This window comes from Phacochoerus africanus, chromosome 10 (genome assembly GCF_016906955.1).
Source record: "Phacochoerus africanus isolate WHEZ1 chromosome 10, ROS_Pafr_v1, whole genome shotgun sequence".
NCBI lineage: Eukaryota > Metazoa > Chordata > Mammalia > Artiodactyla > Suidae > Phacochoerus > Phacochoerus africanus.
In genome coordinates this window covers 65,286,261-65,304,721 of record NC_062553.1, presented here as the reverse complement: position 1 = coordinate 65,304,721, position 18,461 = coordinate 65,286,261, and the positions used below count along the sequence as shown (strand labels likewise).

General features: G+C 38.8%; 1 protein-coding gene across 1 annotated transcript in view; it reads left to right on the top strand.

The window, feature by feature from the left end:
- LOC125137885 (transmembrane protease serine 11C-like) overlaps positions 1–18,461 on the top strand; it is a 56,257-nt gene that overhangs the window by 29,608 nt on the left and 8,188 nt on the right. The window contains exons 5-6 of the mRNA XM_047799013.1: positions 13,880–13,918; positions 17,952–18,123. Coding sequence (XP_047654969.1) covers positions 13,880–13,918; positions 17,952–18,123 — 211 coding nt within the window. The remainder of the gene's footprint in view (positions 1–13,879; positions 13,919–17,951; positions 18,124–18,461) is intronic.

Genomic DNA, 18,461 nt, shown 5'->3' with positions numbered 1-18,461 from the left:
TGTATGATTCTATTTATAGGCATATATGACATTCTTGAAGTGACAAAATTATTGAAAGGGAAACAAATGAGCAGTTGCCAGGGATTAAGAAGGGAATGGAGTGGGAGGAAGCAGATGTGGTTGTAAAAGGGCAACATGACTCATTCTTGAGATGGCAGTGCTCTGTACTTCAGCACCACCAATGTCAGTGTCAGTGATTATGATAGTGTAGTATAGTTTGGAGGATAATACCTTTACAAAATCTTTGCAAGTTATTATCTTTGGGGGAAAACTGGGTAAAGGGTAAAGAGTACATATATAGTATTTATTACATCTGCATCTAGATCTACTTTTATAAAGTTATACAGAATGTTGATTTCTTAACTGCATTATAGAAAACATACATACACTTCTCTTTGGGTTAGATCTTTGTTGTCCTGATGAGTTTGGCTTCTTTCACATTCCTAAATCCCTGAGTTACTGTCATAACAAATATTATTTAAATGAGTCATAGTCTTTTAATGTCTTTGAGAAATTTGGATTTTTTTTTTTTTTTTTTGCCGCATCTGCAGCATGTGGAGGATCCTGGGCCAGGGATCAAACCCACATCACAGTAGCAGCAACCCAAGCCACCACAGTGACAACACCAGATCATTAACCTGCTGCACCAAAGAGAACTCCTTGGATAGCTTTTTAAGACCCTGAAAAACCAGCATTTTTGAGTTACTTCTACTAAGATATAATAATGATATTTTATATTCCTTCCAGCTGCCTGAAATTTTTTAACATTTATCAGCTTTTTATTGTGAAGGTACTAAAGCTATTGGGCAAAACCATTTTGATTTTTCTTTAATATTACTGATGAGTTACACATGATTCTTTATTTCCTGTATTAAATAGCTGAAAATATCATATATTTAATGCCAATTTTAATATTTTCTCCCCTTAAGGGGACTTCTATTTCTGATAAAATATGCATTGAAGAACTTTTATTTCATTTTCATTTTTATTTTATTTATTTATTTATTTATTTTTGTCATTTTTGTCTGTTTAGGGCACCCATGGCATATGGAGGTTCCCAGGCTAGGGGTCGAATTGGAGCTACAGCTGCTGGCCTACACCAGAGCCACAGCAATGCCAGATCTGAGCCGCATCTGCGATCTACACCACGGATCATGGCAATGCCAGATTCTTAACCTGCTGCGTAAGGCCAGGGATCAAATCCACAACCTCATCGTTCATAGTTGGATTCATTTATGCTGCGCCATGACAAAAACTTCTGAAGAGCTTTTATTAAAGCTCATAATGTGAGATAAAATCAGTAAGGGACAAGCTAAGGCATTAAAAATATCAATAGCTCTTTTTTTAAAAAGAAATATCTTTCCCCAGTATTTAAACTCAGGCCACAAAAAAACATGAACTTAAAGATTTCCGAAATTTCTCCCAGGACTTCCCAGTAGCTCAGTGGGTTAAGAATCCAGTGTTGTCACTGCTGTAGCACGGGTTCTATCCTATCCCTGGCCTAGGAACTTGTGCATGCCACAGGCACGGCCAAAAAGAAAAAGAAAAGAAAGTCTTCCAAACCAGTTTTTCCATCCTTTATACACTCTACATTTTTTGTCTCCTATGTATAATTTCCAAGCAAACACACAGGAGTCCTATGGGTTATGAGTAAGAAAAAAAAAAAGCTGTGGTTTGTCTTTAATTACAGCTTATTTGTTCAACTTCAAAAACCATGTAATTGTCATGGATTTACTCATAAGTAATGCGTAAAGTAAGTCTATAAATTCTGTCATAGTTGTAATTGGGTCTATTAACCACTGCTTGAATATTTCTATTTTTCTGTGTTTTTTTTTTTCAAATATTTATATTTCCCAGGAGAATTGTTTTACTATAAGAAATATATATTTAAAAGAAGCAACTCAAAATAAGTTCCAGAGAAGAAATTTAATTTGTTCAGAATGAACAAGTGAATATTACCAGTTGATGGTTATTTGGCATCAAAAACTATATGCAAATTGGAGTTCCCATCATGGCACAGTGGAAACAAATCCAACTAGGAACCGTGAGATTTCGGGTTTGATCACTGGCCTTGCTCAGAGGGTTAAGGATCTGGCGTTGCTGTGAGCTATGGTTTAGGCCAGCACCTATAGCTCTGATTCATCCCCTAGCCTGGGAACCTCCATATGCCATGGGTATAGCCCTAGAAAGCAAAAAATAAAAATAAAAAATAAAAAATACAATCTATCTGCAAATTGGCAAGGATGAAGCTAAGGAATTATTTGAGAGGAGGTCTCCCGCTTTTTGGAGAAGCTGTCTCTTAAGAAGAGTCTTAAAGAAGGCAATGTGCATGAACTGAAAGAAATCCACAAGGTAATTCTCTGCTGGATGCAACATCAGAGCTTTACCGTCAAAATACAGGGTTCAAAAGGTGTCCAGGTACCCAGGAAGGCCAAAGTGGAAACTTTCCAAACCAAAAGTACTAATCCTAAATATTAACTTCTTGTCCAACATGTGCCCTCAGAGATGCCCCTTAGAAACACAAGGATGGCATTTCAAAAGCATTAGGACAGATGTTATCATTTACATCATCCACAGCTCACTACATCAACATAGCTGTCCGAAGATACTCCTTGGTACATGTCTTTTCCTCTCTTCATTATGGTAATCTTTCATACTGCTTCTAAAGCTTAAAATCAACAATGGCTAAGAAACAATTGGAAAAGCATATATAGTATCCAAATAAAAATAGGTATTTCTGATTTTTCATATTTCCTAAAAGGAGGATAATGCTACGTTTTTGTTTTTGTTTTTGTTTTTGTTTTTCCTTTTTTAGGGCTGCACCTATGGCATATGAAAGTTCCTGGGCCAGGGGTTGAATGGGAATTGCAGCTACAGGCCTACACCACAGCCACAGCAACACCAGATCTAGCAGCTTGCAGAAACACCAAATCTGTAACCCACAGAGCAAGGGCAGGGATCGAACCCTCATCTTCATGGGTACTGTCTACTAGTCGGGTTCTTAACCCTCTGAACTGCAACAGTAATTCCAGGTAGTTCTACCTTTAAAATTATCACCTGCATATACTAGTCGCTTATTAATTAATTATTTAATTAATTTATAAATAATTATTTCAATACTAATAAAATATTTTAAAATTTTATCTTCAGAGTTAAAATGGCAAACACATTGTAGATCTTTATTGTGAAAAACTAACCTCCATTGCTCTGAGGAATGACAAACGATATGTAATATCTGGTCATAGGGGTAATTTTCAGTCTATTAGAAACATAAAAAAAAGAACTTATTGAGGTTAAATATGCAATGAAGTAACTAACCGAAACCTGCAGTGCCTGAGTAAAGGATTCAGATTTTGTTCACCCATGGTCCAGTTCTGTGCTTTGAATCTTTGCCTTTTCATGCAGATCGGTCATATTAATGTTCCAGAGTAGCTTTTCTTCTTTTTGGTGAAAATATTATGAATGAACTTACATGGTGGAAGATCATTTCTGTATCATAAAACAGTTTTATAGTAGTTACCTCGTTCATTAAGTCCATGTATATAATTAGTTCTCAGAAATCTATCACATGAACATTTTTAAATATCCCATAAAACATATTTCATAAGAGAATTCAGCTGATCTCCTCTATATCTTTTTATTACTCATTGAATTTATTACATGTATAGTTGTACAATGTTCATCACAATCCAATTTTAGGATTTCCATCCCAAAACCCCAGCGCATTCCCCCACCCCCAAACTGTCTCCTTTGGAAACCATGAGCTTTTCAAAGTCTGTGAGTCAGTATCTGTTCTGCAAAGAAGTTCATTCTGTCCTTTTTTCAGATTCCACATGTCAGTGAAAGCATTTGATGCTGGTGTTGCATTGTCTGACTGACTTCACTCAGCATGATAATTTCTAGGTCCATCCATGTTGCTAAAAATGCTGGTATTTTGTTCCTTTTAATGGCTGAGTAATATTCTGTTGTGTATATGTACCACATCTTCTTGATCCACTCCTCTGTCGATGGACATTTAGGTAGTTTCCATGTCTTGGCTATTGTATATGGTGCTGCAATGAACATTGGAGTACATGTGTCTTTTCAAGTCATGGTTTTCTCTGGATAGATGCCCAGGAGTGGGATTGCTGCATCAAATGGTAGTTCTATGTTTAGTTTTCTGAGGAATCTCCATACTGTTTTCCACAGTGGGTGCACCAATTTGCATTCCCACCGATAGTGTACTAGGGTTCCTTTTTCTCCACACCCTCTCCAGCACTTACTGTTTGTAGACTTTTGATAATGGCCATTCTGGCTGGAGTAAGGTGGTACCTGGTTTTGATTTGCATTTCTCTAATTATGAATGATGTTGAACATCTTTTCATGTGTTTTTTGGCTATCTGTATATCTTCTTTGGAGAACTGTCTGTTTAGATCTTCTGCCCATTTTTTGATGGAATTGTTTGTTTTTCTGGTATTGAGTGGTAGGAAGTGTTTATAAATCTTGGAGATTAATCCCTTGTCAGTTGATTCACTTGCAAAGATTTTCTCCCATTCCATGTGTTGTCTTTTCATTTTGTTTAGGGTTTCCTTTGCTGTGCAGAAACTTTGAAGTTTGAGTAGGTCCTATGTGTTTATTTTTGTTTTTATTGTCAATACTCTAAGAGGTGGATCTGGGAAGATGTTGCTGTCATTTATGTCAGAGAGTGTTTGGCCTGTGTTTTCCTCTAAGAGTTTTATAGTGTCTGGTCTTCTATCTAGGTCTTTAATCCATTTTGAGTTTATTTTGTGTGTGGTGGTAGGGAGTATTCTAATTTCATTCTTTTCCATGTCGCTGTCCAGTTTTCCCAGAACCACCTTTTGAACAGGCTGTCTTTTCTCCATTGTAGAGAGAAAATAAAGGCTATATATGACAAACCCACAACTAACATCATTCTCAATGGTGAAAACTTGAAAGAATTCTTTCTCAACCTCCTTTGTCATAGATTAGTTGGCTGTAGGTACGTGGGTTGAATTCTGGTTCCACTGATCTATATTTCTGTCTTTGTGTCAGTATCATACAGTTTTGATGATTGTTGCTTTGCAGTAGAGTCTGAAGTCAGGGAGCCTGATTCCTCAGGCTCCATTTTTCTTTTTCAGGATGTCTTTGGCTATCCTGTGTCTTTTGTGCTTCCAAACAATCTTTAAAATATTTTGTTTGCATTCTTTGAAAAATGTCCTTGATAATTTGGTAGGGATTGCATTGAATCTGTATATTGCTTTGGGTAGTATAGTCATTTTGATAATATTAACTCTTCCAATCCATAAGCATGGTATATCTTTCCATCTATTTGTGTCATCTTTGATTTCTTTCATCAGTATCTTATAGTTTTCAGAGTACAGGTCTTTTGTCTCTTTAGGTAGGTTTACTCCTAGGTATTTTATTCTTTTGGATGTGATGGTGAACAGGATTGCTTCCCTAATTTCTCTTTCTGATCTTTCATTGTTAGTGTATAGAAATGCCATCAATTTCTGTGTATTAATTTTGTATCCTGTGACTTTGCCAAATTTGTGGATGAGCTCTAACAGTTTTCTGGTAGAGTCTTGAGGATTCTCTAGGTATAGTATCATGTCATCTACAAATAGTGATAGTTTTACTTCCTCCTTTCCAATTTAGATTCCTTTTATTTCTTTTACTTCTCTCATTGCTATGGCTAGGACTTCCAAAACTATGTTGAATAGTAGTGGCCAGAGCAGACATCTTTGCCTTGTTCCTGACCTCAGTGGGAATTCTTTCAGCTTTTCCCCATTGAGAATGATATTTTCTGTGGGTTTGTCATATATGGCCTTTATTATGGTGAGGTAGGTTCCTGCTGTGCCCACTTTCTGAAGGGTTTTTATCAGAAATGGGTGTTGGATTTTGTCAAAGGCTTTTTCTGCACCTATGGAGAGGACCATATGGTTTTTAGTCTTCAGTTTGTTAATGTGGTGTATCACACTGATGGATTTGTGGATATTGAAGAACCTTTCCATCCCTGGGATAAATCCCACTTGATCATGATGTACAATCCTTTCAATGTATTGTTGGATGCGGTTTGCTAGTATTTTGTTGAGGATTTTTGCATCGATGTTCATCAGTGAAATTGGCCTATAGTTTTCTTTTTTGTGGTATCTTTGGTTTTGGTATCAGGGTGAAGGTGGCCTCATAAGATGAGTTTGGGAGTATCCCTTCCTCTGCAATTTTTTGAAATAATTTCGGAAGGAGAGGTGTTAGCTCATCTCTATTTATTTATTTATTTACTTATTTATTTGTCTTTTTGACCTTTCTTGGGCCGTTCCCATGGCATATGGAGGTTCCCAGGCTAAGGGTCGAGTTGGAGCTGTAGCCACCCAGCCTGTGCCAGAGACACATAAATGTGGGATCTGAGCCACGTCTGCGACCTACACCACAGCTCACAGCAATGCTGGATCCTTAACTCTCTGAGCAAGGCCAGGGACTGAACCCACAACCTAATGGTTCCTAGTCGGATTCATTAACCACTGAGCCACATGGTTAACGAATGTTAGCTTTTCTCTGAATGTTTGATAGAATTCGCCTGTGAAGCCATCTGGTCCTAGACTTTTGTTTGTTGGAAGTTTTTTAATCACAGTTTCAATTTCAGTTCTTGTGATGGGTCCATTCATCTTTTCTATTTCATCTTGGTTTAGTCTTGGAAGATTGTACTTTTCTAAGAATTTGTCCATATCTTCTAGGTTTTCGTTTTGTTGGCATTATAGTTGCCTATAGTAGTCTCTTAGGATCCTTTGTATTTCTGTGATGTCCATTGTTACTTCTCCTTTTTCATTTCTAATTTTATTAATTTGAGTCCTCTCTCTTTTTTCTTGATAAGTCTGGCTAAGGGTTTATCAATTTTGTTGATCTTTTCAAAGAACCAGCTTTTTGTTTCCTTGATCTTTTCTATGGTTTCCTTTGTTTCTATTTCATTGATTTCTGCTCTGATCTTCATGATTTCTTTCCTTCTACTACTAACTTTAGGTCTTGTCTGTTCTTCTCTCTCAAGCTGCTTTAGATGTAAAATTAGCTTGTTTATTTGAGCTTTTTCTTGTTTCCTGATGTGGGCTTGTATTGCTATAAACTTTCCTCTTAGAACGGCTTTTGCTGCATCCCATGGGTTTTGGAGTGTCGTATCTTTGTTGTCATTTGCTTGTAGGTATTTTTTAATTTCCTTCAGTGATCCATTGGTTGTTTAGTAGCATGTTGTTGAGTCTCCACGTGTTTGTGTTTTTTGTAGGTTTTTTTTCTTGTTGTTGATTTGCAGTCTTGTATTGTTGTGGTCAGAAAAGATGCTTGATATGATTTCAATTTTCTTAAAGCTACCAAGGCTTGATTTGTAGCCCAGAATGTGTTCAGTCTTAGAGAAGGTTCCATGTGCACTAGAGAAGAATGTGTATTCTTTTGGTTTTGGATGAATTGTCCTATAAATATCTGTTAAGTCCGTCTGGTCTAATGCTTCATTCAGGGCCTGTGTTTCCTTAGTGATTTTATGTCTGGTTGATCTGTCCATTTCTGTAAGTGGGGTGTTAAAGTCCCCCACTATGATTGTGTTATTGTTGATTTGTCCTCTTAAGGTTTTAGCAGTTGCCTTATATATTGTGGTGAACCTATGTTGTACGCATAGATATTTAGAATTGTTATATCATCTTCTTAGATTGATCCTTTGATGTAGTGACCTTCTTTGTCCCTTAAAATATTCTTCATTTTAAAGTCTATTTTGTCTGATAAGAGTATTGCTACTCCAGCTTTCTTTTGATTCCCATTTGCATGGAATATTTTCTTCCATACTTTCAATTTGTGTGTATCACTAGAAGTGAAGTGGGTCTCTTGAAGACAGCATGTATATGGGTCTTGTTTTTGTATCCATTCAGCCAGTCTGTGTCTTTTGGTTGGGGCAGTTAGTCCATTAATATTTAAGTTAATTATTGATATGTATGTTCTTATTGCCATTTTATTAATTGCTTTGGATTTGTTTTTGTTGCTCTTTTTTCTTCCCTTCTTCTCTTGTTCTCTCCTCTTCTGGTTTCATGACTATCTTTAGTGTTGTATTTCAGTTGATTTTTCTTATTTGTTTGTGTATCAATTGTAGATTTTTGGTCTGCAGTTATTCTGAAGTTTTCATATGAGTCTATATGTACGTATATATATACGTACATATATGCGATTGTTTTAAGTTGTTGTTCTCTTAATTGCAAATGCACCTCCAGTGTCCTACATTTGTATCCACCTCTTCTCATGATTTCTGATTTTTGTGGCATAATTGTGCATGGATGATTTCATTTCTTTACTGTATATATATCTTTACTGGTGAGCCTTGTCATTTGTGGTATTTTTGTTTCCTGTTGCAGCCTTTTCTTTTCTGCCTAGAGAAGTTCCTTTAGTATTTGTTGTAAAGCTGGTTTAGTACTGCTGAATTCTCTTAGCTTTTTCTTATCTGTGAAGGTTTTGCTTTCTCCTTCAAATCTGAATGAGAGCCTTGCTGGGTCAAGTAATCTTGGTTGGAGGTTTTTTCCCTTTCATCGCATTAAGTATATCATGCCACTCCCTTCTGGCCTGCAGAGTTTCTGCTGAAAAATCTGCCAATAACCTTATTGGGCTTCCCTTGTATGTTATTTGTTCCTTTTCCCTAGCTGCTTTCAGTATTTTCTCTTTGTCTTTAATTTCGGTCAGTTTGATTCATATGTGTCTTGGGGTATTCCTCCTTAGGTTTATTTTATATGGTACTCCTTGCGCTTCCTGGACTTGACTGAGTAGTTCCTTCCCATGTTAGGGAAGTTTTTGGCTATTATCTCTTCGAATCTTTTTTCTGTCCCCTTCTCTCTCTCTTCTCCTTCTGGCACCGCTATAATATGGATGTTGGTGCATTTCACATTGTCGTCTGAGACTCCCTTCATTTGTTTTCGATCTTTTTTCTCTTTTCTGTTCTGCATTTGTAATTTCCACTAATCTGTCCTCCACCTCACTTATTTGGTCTTCTGCCTCCTGTATTCTGCTGTTGGCTGTTTCTAGTGAATTTTTTATTTCAGTTATTGTATTTTGCATCTCTTCTTGTTTATGTTTTATATCTTGCATCTCTTTGCTCAGTGTTTCCTGTAAGTTTTCCATCTTTGCCTCCAGTTTATTTCCAATGTCTTGCATCATCTTCAGCATCAACAGTCTAAAGTCTTTTTCCTAGAGGCTGAGACTCTCCTGATCACTTAGCTGATTTTCTGGGGTTTTTCCTTTCTCCCTCATCTGAGTTATAGTTCTCTGTCTTTTCATTTTTTATATGTGTTTGGTGTGGTGACCTTTTTATAGCTAATAGAGTTGTAGCCTCTCTTCCTTCTGGTGTCTGCCCCCCTTGTGGCTGAAGTTGGTGTGGGGGCTTGCTGTAGGCTTCCTGATGGGAGGGGCTGATGCCTGCCCACTGGTAGGTGGAGGTGATTCCTATCCCTCTGGTGGGTGGGGCTTTGTCTCTGGATTAGATTAGAGGTGGCTGTGTGCCTGGGGATCTTTAGGCAGCCTATCTACTGAGGGGTGGGGCTGTGATCCCACCTGGATTGTTGTTTGGCTGGGGCTTCTCAGCACTGATGGGTGGGGCCAGATATTCCCAAAATGGCCACCTTCAAAGAAAAGCATGCTGATGAATATTCCCAAGAACTTTACTTCCAATGTATTTCTCCCACAACAAGCCACATTCACACCTGTTTTCCCAGGATGTCCTCCAAGAACTGCAGTCAGGTTTGACCCAGATTCCTATGGAGACTTTGCTTGCCCTGGGACCCAGTGCACATCAAAGTCTGTGTGCACCTTTTAAGAATGGTGTCTCCATTTCCCCTAGTCCCATGGAGCTCCTGCGCACAAGCCCCACTGGCCTTCAAAGCCAGTGGCTCCAGGGGCTCTTTCTCCCAGTGCCAGATCCCCACACATGGGACTTTGATGTAGGGCTCAGAACTCTCACTCCCATAGGTGAGTCTCTGTGAACCAGTTAGTTTCCAGTCTGTGGGGCTTCCCACCCAGGAGGTATGGGGTTGCTTATATCACGTAATGACTCCTCCTACCTCTTGATGTGGCCTCCTCTTTGTCTTCTGGAGTAGGATATCTTTTTGAAAGTTTCCAGTCCATTTGGTTGAAGATTGCTCAGCATTTGTTTGTAAATATTGTTTTTTTTTTTTTTTTTAGGAGAGAAGCTGAGGGCCAGTCCTTCTATTACACCATTTTAATACCATCTCTATATTTTTAATGCTAGAACCCTGAGAAAAGTATCTGAACAGTAGGATTAATCAGTTAATTCAGCCTTTGGACTCATATAAAGTAATAAATTCACCTAAGTAGAGTTAAAGCTGGGGTCTATGTGAAATTTATATTACAGATGTGCCTACTGCTGTTGAAAAATCTCCCATAGAGTTTAAAATCATACAGCTTAGTTTTCATTACTATTGTGTTTCAGGTTTTTTTTTTTTTAGGGAATAAAATATTCACTGGATAGCATCCAAAGTTGCATTTTTTCCAAACTTCAAAAAGATGCCAAATAAGAGACAGTGGTTATGTATTTGCAACATGGTAGATCCAAATGTCCACTTAGAGAGTGTCTATGGATTTTTTCCAGCCTGATTTGCAAGAGTGAGTGAATTGATGCCTATTTTGCCTCAGTAAAGTTCATTTCTTGACTCCTTCACAAAAGAATGTTTGTCATCAGCTCTTCCCATTTCTACCATCATTCCTTTATGCCAGATGACTTTTTTTTCATGCATCCCATTTTCCACCATAGCACTCATCACATAAATATTAAGTTATCTACTCAATTGTACATCTCTTCCACTATCCTCAAGTTCATCAAGGGCATGTCTCTTTTTTGATTTCCAGTCCAGAGAGAAGAAAAATGCTGTCATTTGCTGAGCTGTTTTTTAAGACTGCCTTGTCATATTCTTTGATGGAATCTCTTTCTTGGCAGGGGCGGTGCCATTGTTTTTGTCATTTCCTTTATGTGATACATTGTAAACAGAGTACCTTAGATTATAGTGTTGACTACCTGATTCAGAGATCAATCTATAGGAGTTCCAGGCTTTGAGTGAGAGCCAAGAGATGTAAAAGGAAGGAAACACAAACAGCAATAGCAGTGATTCAGTCAAAAAAGTGACACTTCCTCATTCATTGTACATGTCTATCTTCCACCTACCCAAGTGATAGTTACTATATTAAGCTCTGAAATAACACAACTATTAAAAGTAAGTAATAACTCAAAAACATTCCCTTCTCTTTAGCAAGCCATGCATCAATAAAGAAAACCTCAAAGAAACAAGACAGTTCTGTGAACAAAGTAGGGTTTCTAAATAATTAGTTAAGATAACAGGAATTAACATTTTTTCCAATCAAGTTACAGAAGTTGAATTATTTTCCAAAATCTTAATATGGTTTGATATATTTTACCAACCTCTTCAAAAATCAGGCTCTACAGGTATCATGTTGAATGAAAATTATCCTCTGGAAGACAGCCATAAAGGATTAGATGGAAACACACCACCTATTTAAGTAGGTGTGGTTCATATTTACTCATAGTCCATCTGACTGCTGAATTGTTTAGACAGGCTGACTTTCTGGAAAGGGCTTCTTTTGTCTCTCTGGTTTGTTGTGCAACCTCATGTAAGAATGTGTAATTGTAATTGGCGTAAGTAACTGGACACTCCTGGATTTATGGAAATCCAAGAGCATGATAAAAATGAACCTACATTGATATTTATGGTATTTAACTGATAGGACAACTGGTGATTTCTTTTTGAAGAGAAACTTTTAAGTAGAAATGGCTAGTTGAATTAGAGTTCTCTGCATCTGAAACTTGGAACATAATTGTAATTCATTTATTCACCCTCTCCTCACACACTTTGCATATGATTAACAGGTTTGCAATTCTGCAGGGATATGGGGCCCATAGAAAAATTACCTGGAGTAAATCTCTGTAATGTTCCCTAGATGTCCAGGAAAGAGTGAAAATGTTAAATTCTGCCTCATTATTATAATGTTTTTATCCAGGAGTTCCCATCATGTCTCAGTGGTAATGAACGCCACTAGCAACCGTGAGGACATGGGTTTGGTCCCTGGCCTCAATTAGTGGGTTAAAGATGAGCTGTGGTGTAGGTCGCAGACACAGCTCAGATCTGGTGTTGCTGTGGTTGTGGTGTAGGCCAGTAGCTACATCTCTGAGTTGACCCCAAGCCTGGGAAATTAAATATGCCTCTGGTACAGTTCTAAAAAGATAAAAAAAAAAAAAAGTTTTTATCCAAAATGAATGGGAAATGGAATAGAATGCATAACTGAATGTTCTTTTTTTGGCCACGCCCAGAGCATGTGGAAATTCTTGGGCCAGGGATTGAACCCACGCCACAGCCCAACCCAGTCAATCCACTGCATTGACAATACTGGATGCTTAACTTACTGTGTCAGAAGAGAACTCCCTTAACTGGGTGTTCTGAATAACTGAAACTCACTATACAAAATGTATTTATTTTTAAATGATCAAAATATAGCAAAATGTATGCAACACCAAAAAATGCACTAAATAAAACAATGTATGCGCTATGTCCTAATTAATAGTATCATTTGCTCTGATATATAGTTATGCGAGTGTCTTAGTCTGGTTCCTCAAAAAAGCAGAGCCTGGAGTTCCCGTCATGGCGCAGTGGTTAACGAATCCGACTAGGAACCATGAGGTTGCGGGTTAGGTCCCTGCCCTTGTTCAGTGGGTTAAGGATCCGGCGTTGCCGTGAGCTGTGGTGTAGGTTGCAGACACAGCTCGGATCCCGCGTTGCTGTGGCTCTGGTGTAGACTGGTGGCTACAGCTCCGATTCGACCCCTAGCCTGGGAATCTCCATATGCCCAGGAAGCGGCCCAAGAAATAGCAAAAAAAAAAAAAGCAGAGCCTGAGACAGAGACTTGTATGGAGTAATTGATTTGAGAAAGAGTAAAATGGGAAGAGGAAATTGGCCATCACTAGAGGCAACTCTAACTCCATCCCATAGAACCTTTGAGTTGTATTTCAGAACTGTGCCCCCCTGTAACTAAAGGGGAAGCATTTGTCCATCAGCTCCCATCCTACAGTGGCTCCAACAGAGTTAACTCCCGATTTCTTCTTGTCCATCTGGGAATGTCCAGTGCATTCCTTCTGGCAGAAAGGGACTTGGGAGGGCATTTGTCAAGTTAACTCCTGAGTAGAGAAGATCTAAATCTGTGTGGAATTGGTCACCACACTGTGGAATAAGATGGGCCAAGAGTATTTAAAGTAACACATAAAAACTGTCAAATGCAGAGTTCCCATTGTGGCTCAGCAGTAATGAACCTGACTAGTATTCATGAGGACATGGGATCCATCCCTGGCCCCACTCAGTGGGTTAGGGTCCAGTGTTGTCATGAGCTGTGGTGTAGGTCACAAATGTGGCTCAGATCCCACATTGCTGTGGCTGTGGCGTGGCCAACAGCTGCAGCTCCAATTCAACCCCTAGCCTGGGAACTCCACAGCTTTAGCCCTAAAAAGCAAAAAAAAAAAAAAAAAAAGTGTCAAATACATTTCAGTATTTGGTGATTTGTATTCAAAATGTGGTGAAAGATCAGCATTTTTCATATATTTTTGTTCTTTCTAGGACCCAGGCCTCTTTTTCAAGTTAATGGAGAACTTGAATCTTTTTAGGAACAGAGTCATGAATACTAAGATGTTATTACTCTCTATGCTAATCTGTGACTATAGAAATTACATAGTCAATGATTATGCCTACAGAATGATTATGTCTACAGAATAATGTGTTCTCCCAAATGAAATAACTAATATTGATTAATATTAAAACAAAATGTGCTCATAAGTTTAAATATTTTCATTTTCTTCTTCCTTGACTTTTAGACATCAAAATGCCGATTGCAGAAAATCTTCTACATACCTGTAAGTTCATTAACAAATAGTTTTGTGGGGGTTTTTTGTTTGTTTGTTTGTTTGTTTTTTAGTAAAACTTAATTTCTTGGATGGCAAAAAACCTTCACTTAAGAGCTAGGGTGATATCCATAGAGATGTAATGGGAAGCATACGTTTTAGAAACTGGTGTGAAGTTTCAAGAAGAGACCATGTACCATGAGATAGACTCGGTTCTCATGGACCCCTCCCCTTGGTTTCGAGAGGCAGAGCCAGAGGTGGGCTAGAGTTGGATCTCACCTGTCTACTTCCAAGGAATGGACCTGTCACAGGGGAAGGTGGGGGCACCTGAGTGTGCAGCTCATAATAAGGGTTAATACTGTTTAAGGAGAAAGCTCAAAGAATCAGGCTTTCTGGAAGAGGTGAGAAAGGGGTAGCCCTGAGGAGGTTTTGCTTATAGGGCAGGGGCTATGGCAGAACCAGAACTGACCTCTTCCTACTAAGGATCCTTCAAAAACTCTCCCAAAATCAAATGGACCTCCTTTTTTTCTCCCTCACTGTATAAACTGATTGATACCATGAATCTAAAATATGGAACACATTGCCACACGCCATAATGGTGGAGGGGGTCTAAGGACAAGAAGTGATGATTAAGAATTTAGAATCTAAAGCTAGCTACACATCAGTTTTGAGCCCCAGGTCTACCCCTTACTAACTGGATGAATCTTCATAGGTTAATTAAGGTCTCAAACCTTCTGTTCCAAGTTGTGATGATAAAAAAAGGTACAAATAAAATACTTAAAAGAGTGTGCAGCTCATAATAAGCATTTTAAAATGTCAGCTGTTTGTATTTTCTATTCCGTGTATGAAAACTTCAGGCCTAGGAACTCCTGTGGAATTCCTACCCTCGAAGCTGTGTTTAGCACACTGGGAAGTCAGCTGCTTTACATGCACGCAGCTCCGTGTTGGCCAAGACACTCTGCTTCTACTCTCCCACTGGGTGCTTCGGGAAATACGATGCCCAAGGTTGCTAGAAACTGGAACATGCTGTCAGGACAAGCACTCCTTTTATCTGGGGACTGAGGTTGATCAGAGTAGCTGGATTAGAGACATCGCCCTCCAGAGCCAGGTGACACCGACCCTAATGGCTCTTACTATCCTTCAGTCACAGCAGAGTTACTTCTGAGTAACCTGGGCAACATTTAAACATAAATCTCTATTAGATTGTTCTCTCTGTGATAGATTTTGACTGAACAATCCTCAAGCAACTTAATAAGACATTTTAAAGTCAATTATTCTAATTGAAAATTTCAGTACTGGCGTTTCTGTTGTGGCTTAGCAGTAGTGAACCCAATTAGTATCCATGAAGATGCAGTTTCTATCCCTGGGTTTCTATCAGTGGGTTAAGGATCCAGTGTTGCCATGAGCTGTAGTGTAAGTTGCAGACACAGCTCAGATCCCATGTTGCTGTGGCTGTGGCCTCGGCTGTGGCGTAGGCCTGCAGCTACTGTTCTGATTCAGTCCCTAGCCTGGGAACCTCCATATGCCACAGATGAGGCCCTGAAAAGCCAAAAAGAAAGGAAGGAAGGAAGGAAGGAAGAAAGGAAGGAAAGAGAGCGAGAGAGAGAGAAAGAAAAGAAAGAGAGAGAGAGGAGGGAGGGAGGGAGGGAGGAAGGAAGAAAGGGAAATTTCAGTATTTATGCAGTCAAAATCCACAATTAGTAATTTGTCAGTTTGGTAGAAGAGAGGTAGTCAACACAGGAATAAAGGCAGTGGTAAGAAAGAGATCAGCCAGTTTCCCCATCCCCCAGTGGAAACACAAAACAACCATCCAAACAAGTATCCTGAATATGACTTGGTTTATCTGAGATTTTAGTTGTACTTTTAGTACTAAGGGAGAAGGGAGAGTAGGCAAGAAAAATCTAACAAGGTTGAAGAGAGAATAGAGTTTGGCATGTGACATAAAGTGTATTGAAGTTTAATAGGTGATGAACAGACGTTAGAAGGGTAGAGAGGGTGTAAGATCTTGTTAGATTATCTGATGTTTCTGAAAGTGTATGCCTTAAATCCTTAAAGTTCACCATATGACCTCTTTTGACCTAACAAAAGCTATCAGGTGCCAGGTAAGATTTCAGCAGAGGTAAAAACAAAATAATATTGCAAATGCGGTGGCTAAAAGCTTAACAGACACAACAATCATGTAAAATTGGTGCACGGATATAAATCAGATTAAAATTCTGAGTAAGAGCAGAAACAGGGAAGTAGAATCACCCGGGGAAGTCCTCCCAGCCTGCAGAGAAGCATCTCTGCTTTTACATTCCTCCGAAGGAGCTGAGTGAAAGCCAACTTCCTTAGGAGGTGCCCAAAAAGAAGGGAGGCTTGGGAGGAACCCTTATTTTTGAGGCTCTGCATTGTTTGCTTTATCCTCTGCCGCATCCACAATAAGGGAGTGGAAAGAAGGAAAGAAAAGGGAGTCACATTCAATGAGTCAGTGTGTGGCTTTCTCATTCAAAAAATAGCCAAACAAGGCTCCGCTTCAACTCAGTGATGCTTATGAAGAGGATGCCTTAACAACCTGAAGTCTGGGTTTCATCCAAGAGAACAATCTAGAACCAGAAGCAGTATACAAACTTAAGGACTTCAGGGGACCAGTGAAGGCCTTTTCAAACCTTCAGGTCCCACCCATCTCATCCTTTCCACTAAATAAATCTTTGTTTCAAGGACAGTCGAGTGCATTGTAGGATTTTTAGCGCATTCTTGGCCTCTATTCAATAAATATCAGTACCCCAACACTCCCCAAACTCCCAGTTATGACAATAAAAAATGTCTCCAGATGTTGTCAAATTCCTCCTGGGAGTGGGAGGTATGCAAAAATGACACTGATCAAGAACCACTACTTTAGCCTTTACCCACCTTGTTGATTCTGGAAAATTTCACTCACTCTCTAAATTCTTAGGGAGCAAACCTATTACAGAAGAGGGCTTTGCAGTCAAATATCTTTTTTTCTTTATTTTAAGATGTCTCATGAATTACACCATATAAACTTCTACAGACATTTGAGAAATTGTTTGAGCTCCTTTCATTTGATGGGTTCTCTCCAATAGGTTCTGGAGATAGTCTTTAAAAAGATATGATTCTTTCCCTCTAATAATATTTATTAATGAGGCTGACAATCTCTACCAAAAGGTACCATAAACTGTTACGGGATAAGCTCAGTGCTTTGGCTGGACTGAGATGAGATAGTCAAGAGAATGAGTCAGATGGATAGAGTAATAGTGAAGTTACACTGTCACTGCAAATTTGCTTTAAAGACTTCAGAGTCTAGCAGTTTCTCTGAATCTTGATTCGTACTAAAGCACAGTCCTGATACAGAGAAGCGTGTTACTTTGGGAAAAGAATTGACTATCTTCAGTGTTATTCCTTTTATCCAGGTATTGTACATTGTAACTAGATTGTGAATACATTTCTGTCTACTCTGTCTCTCATCAGTATCTCCTACACATTCACATTTATTCACACTTTCTTATGAATATTTCATAGCAATCATTGCTTTAAACAGCCATTCATGGTAGTTCTCTTGTGGCACAGCAGGTTAAGGATCTGGCATTCTCACTGCAGCAGCTTGGGTTGCTGCTGTGTCATGGGTTCAATCCCTGCCTGACTGGGGAACTTTCACATGCTACAGGCATGGCAAAAAAAAAAAAAAATCACAAATTTAAAAAGCACACATTTCCCTATGCAACTTAGTAATTTGTTATACAAATTATCTTCCAAATTCAAACATTTAACTTCACCTACTTCTTTCAACAAGTCATAACAAGGCCATGTGCACACACAAAGATACATGTGATTGATGAGGATAGGGGAGAAAGATGTCAATCCATTTTGAATGAGTTCTCAGGAAAGCTCAAGTCATCAGTAAATTAGTCCTAATTTCTCCAAGACTGTGTTTTTTCTCAGTTAACAGTGAGCAGTGACAGATATTATAGGAAGGTTGTTTACTATAGCAATGCATGCATAAGCAATATCAATATCATTATATGCTAATGAACTCCGTTTTGAGCAGGTTGTGGACAACGCACAATAACTCCCTCTGGCAACAAGATAGCAGGGGGCATGGATGCCCAAGAAGGGGAATGGCCCTGGCAAGCCAGCCTTCAACAGAACAATGTCCACCGATGTGGCGCCACTCTGATTAGTAACAGCTGGCTTGTCACTGCTGCTCACTGTTTCATAAAGTAAGCTCTGGATCACTTAAAGGCTTCAAATGCACTCAAGTACCTAAAAGTCTGATGCATATCTTTCTAGAATATTGGCCATACAACTACGCTTCCAATTGTTCAACATTGTGAGGTACAGCTCAAAATTACTCAATGAATTATCCCCAAAACAAACAAAAAAATGTATACTCAGGCTAGAGCAGAGTTTTTGACATCGGCACAGCTGACATTTTGGACCAAATAATTTTTTTGCTGAATTATAGGATGCCGAGGAGTGTCCATGGCCTCTATCCATGGAATGTCAGTAGCCTCCCACCCCCTGCCCCCACAAGACTGAACAAACAAAAATGTCTCCA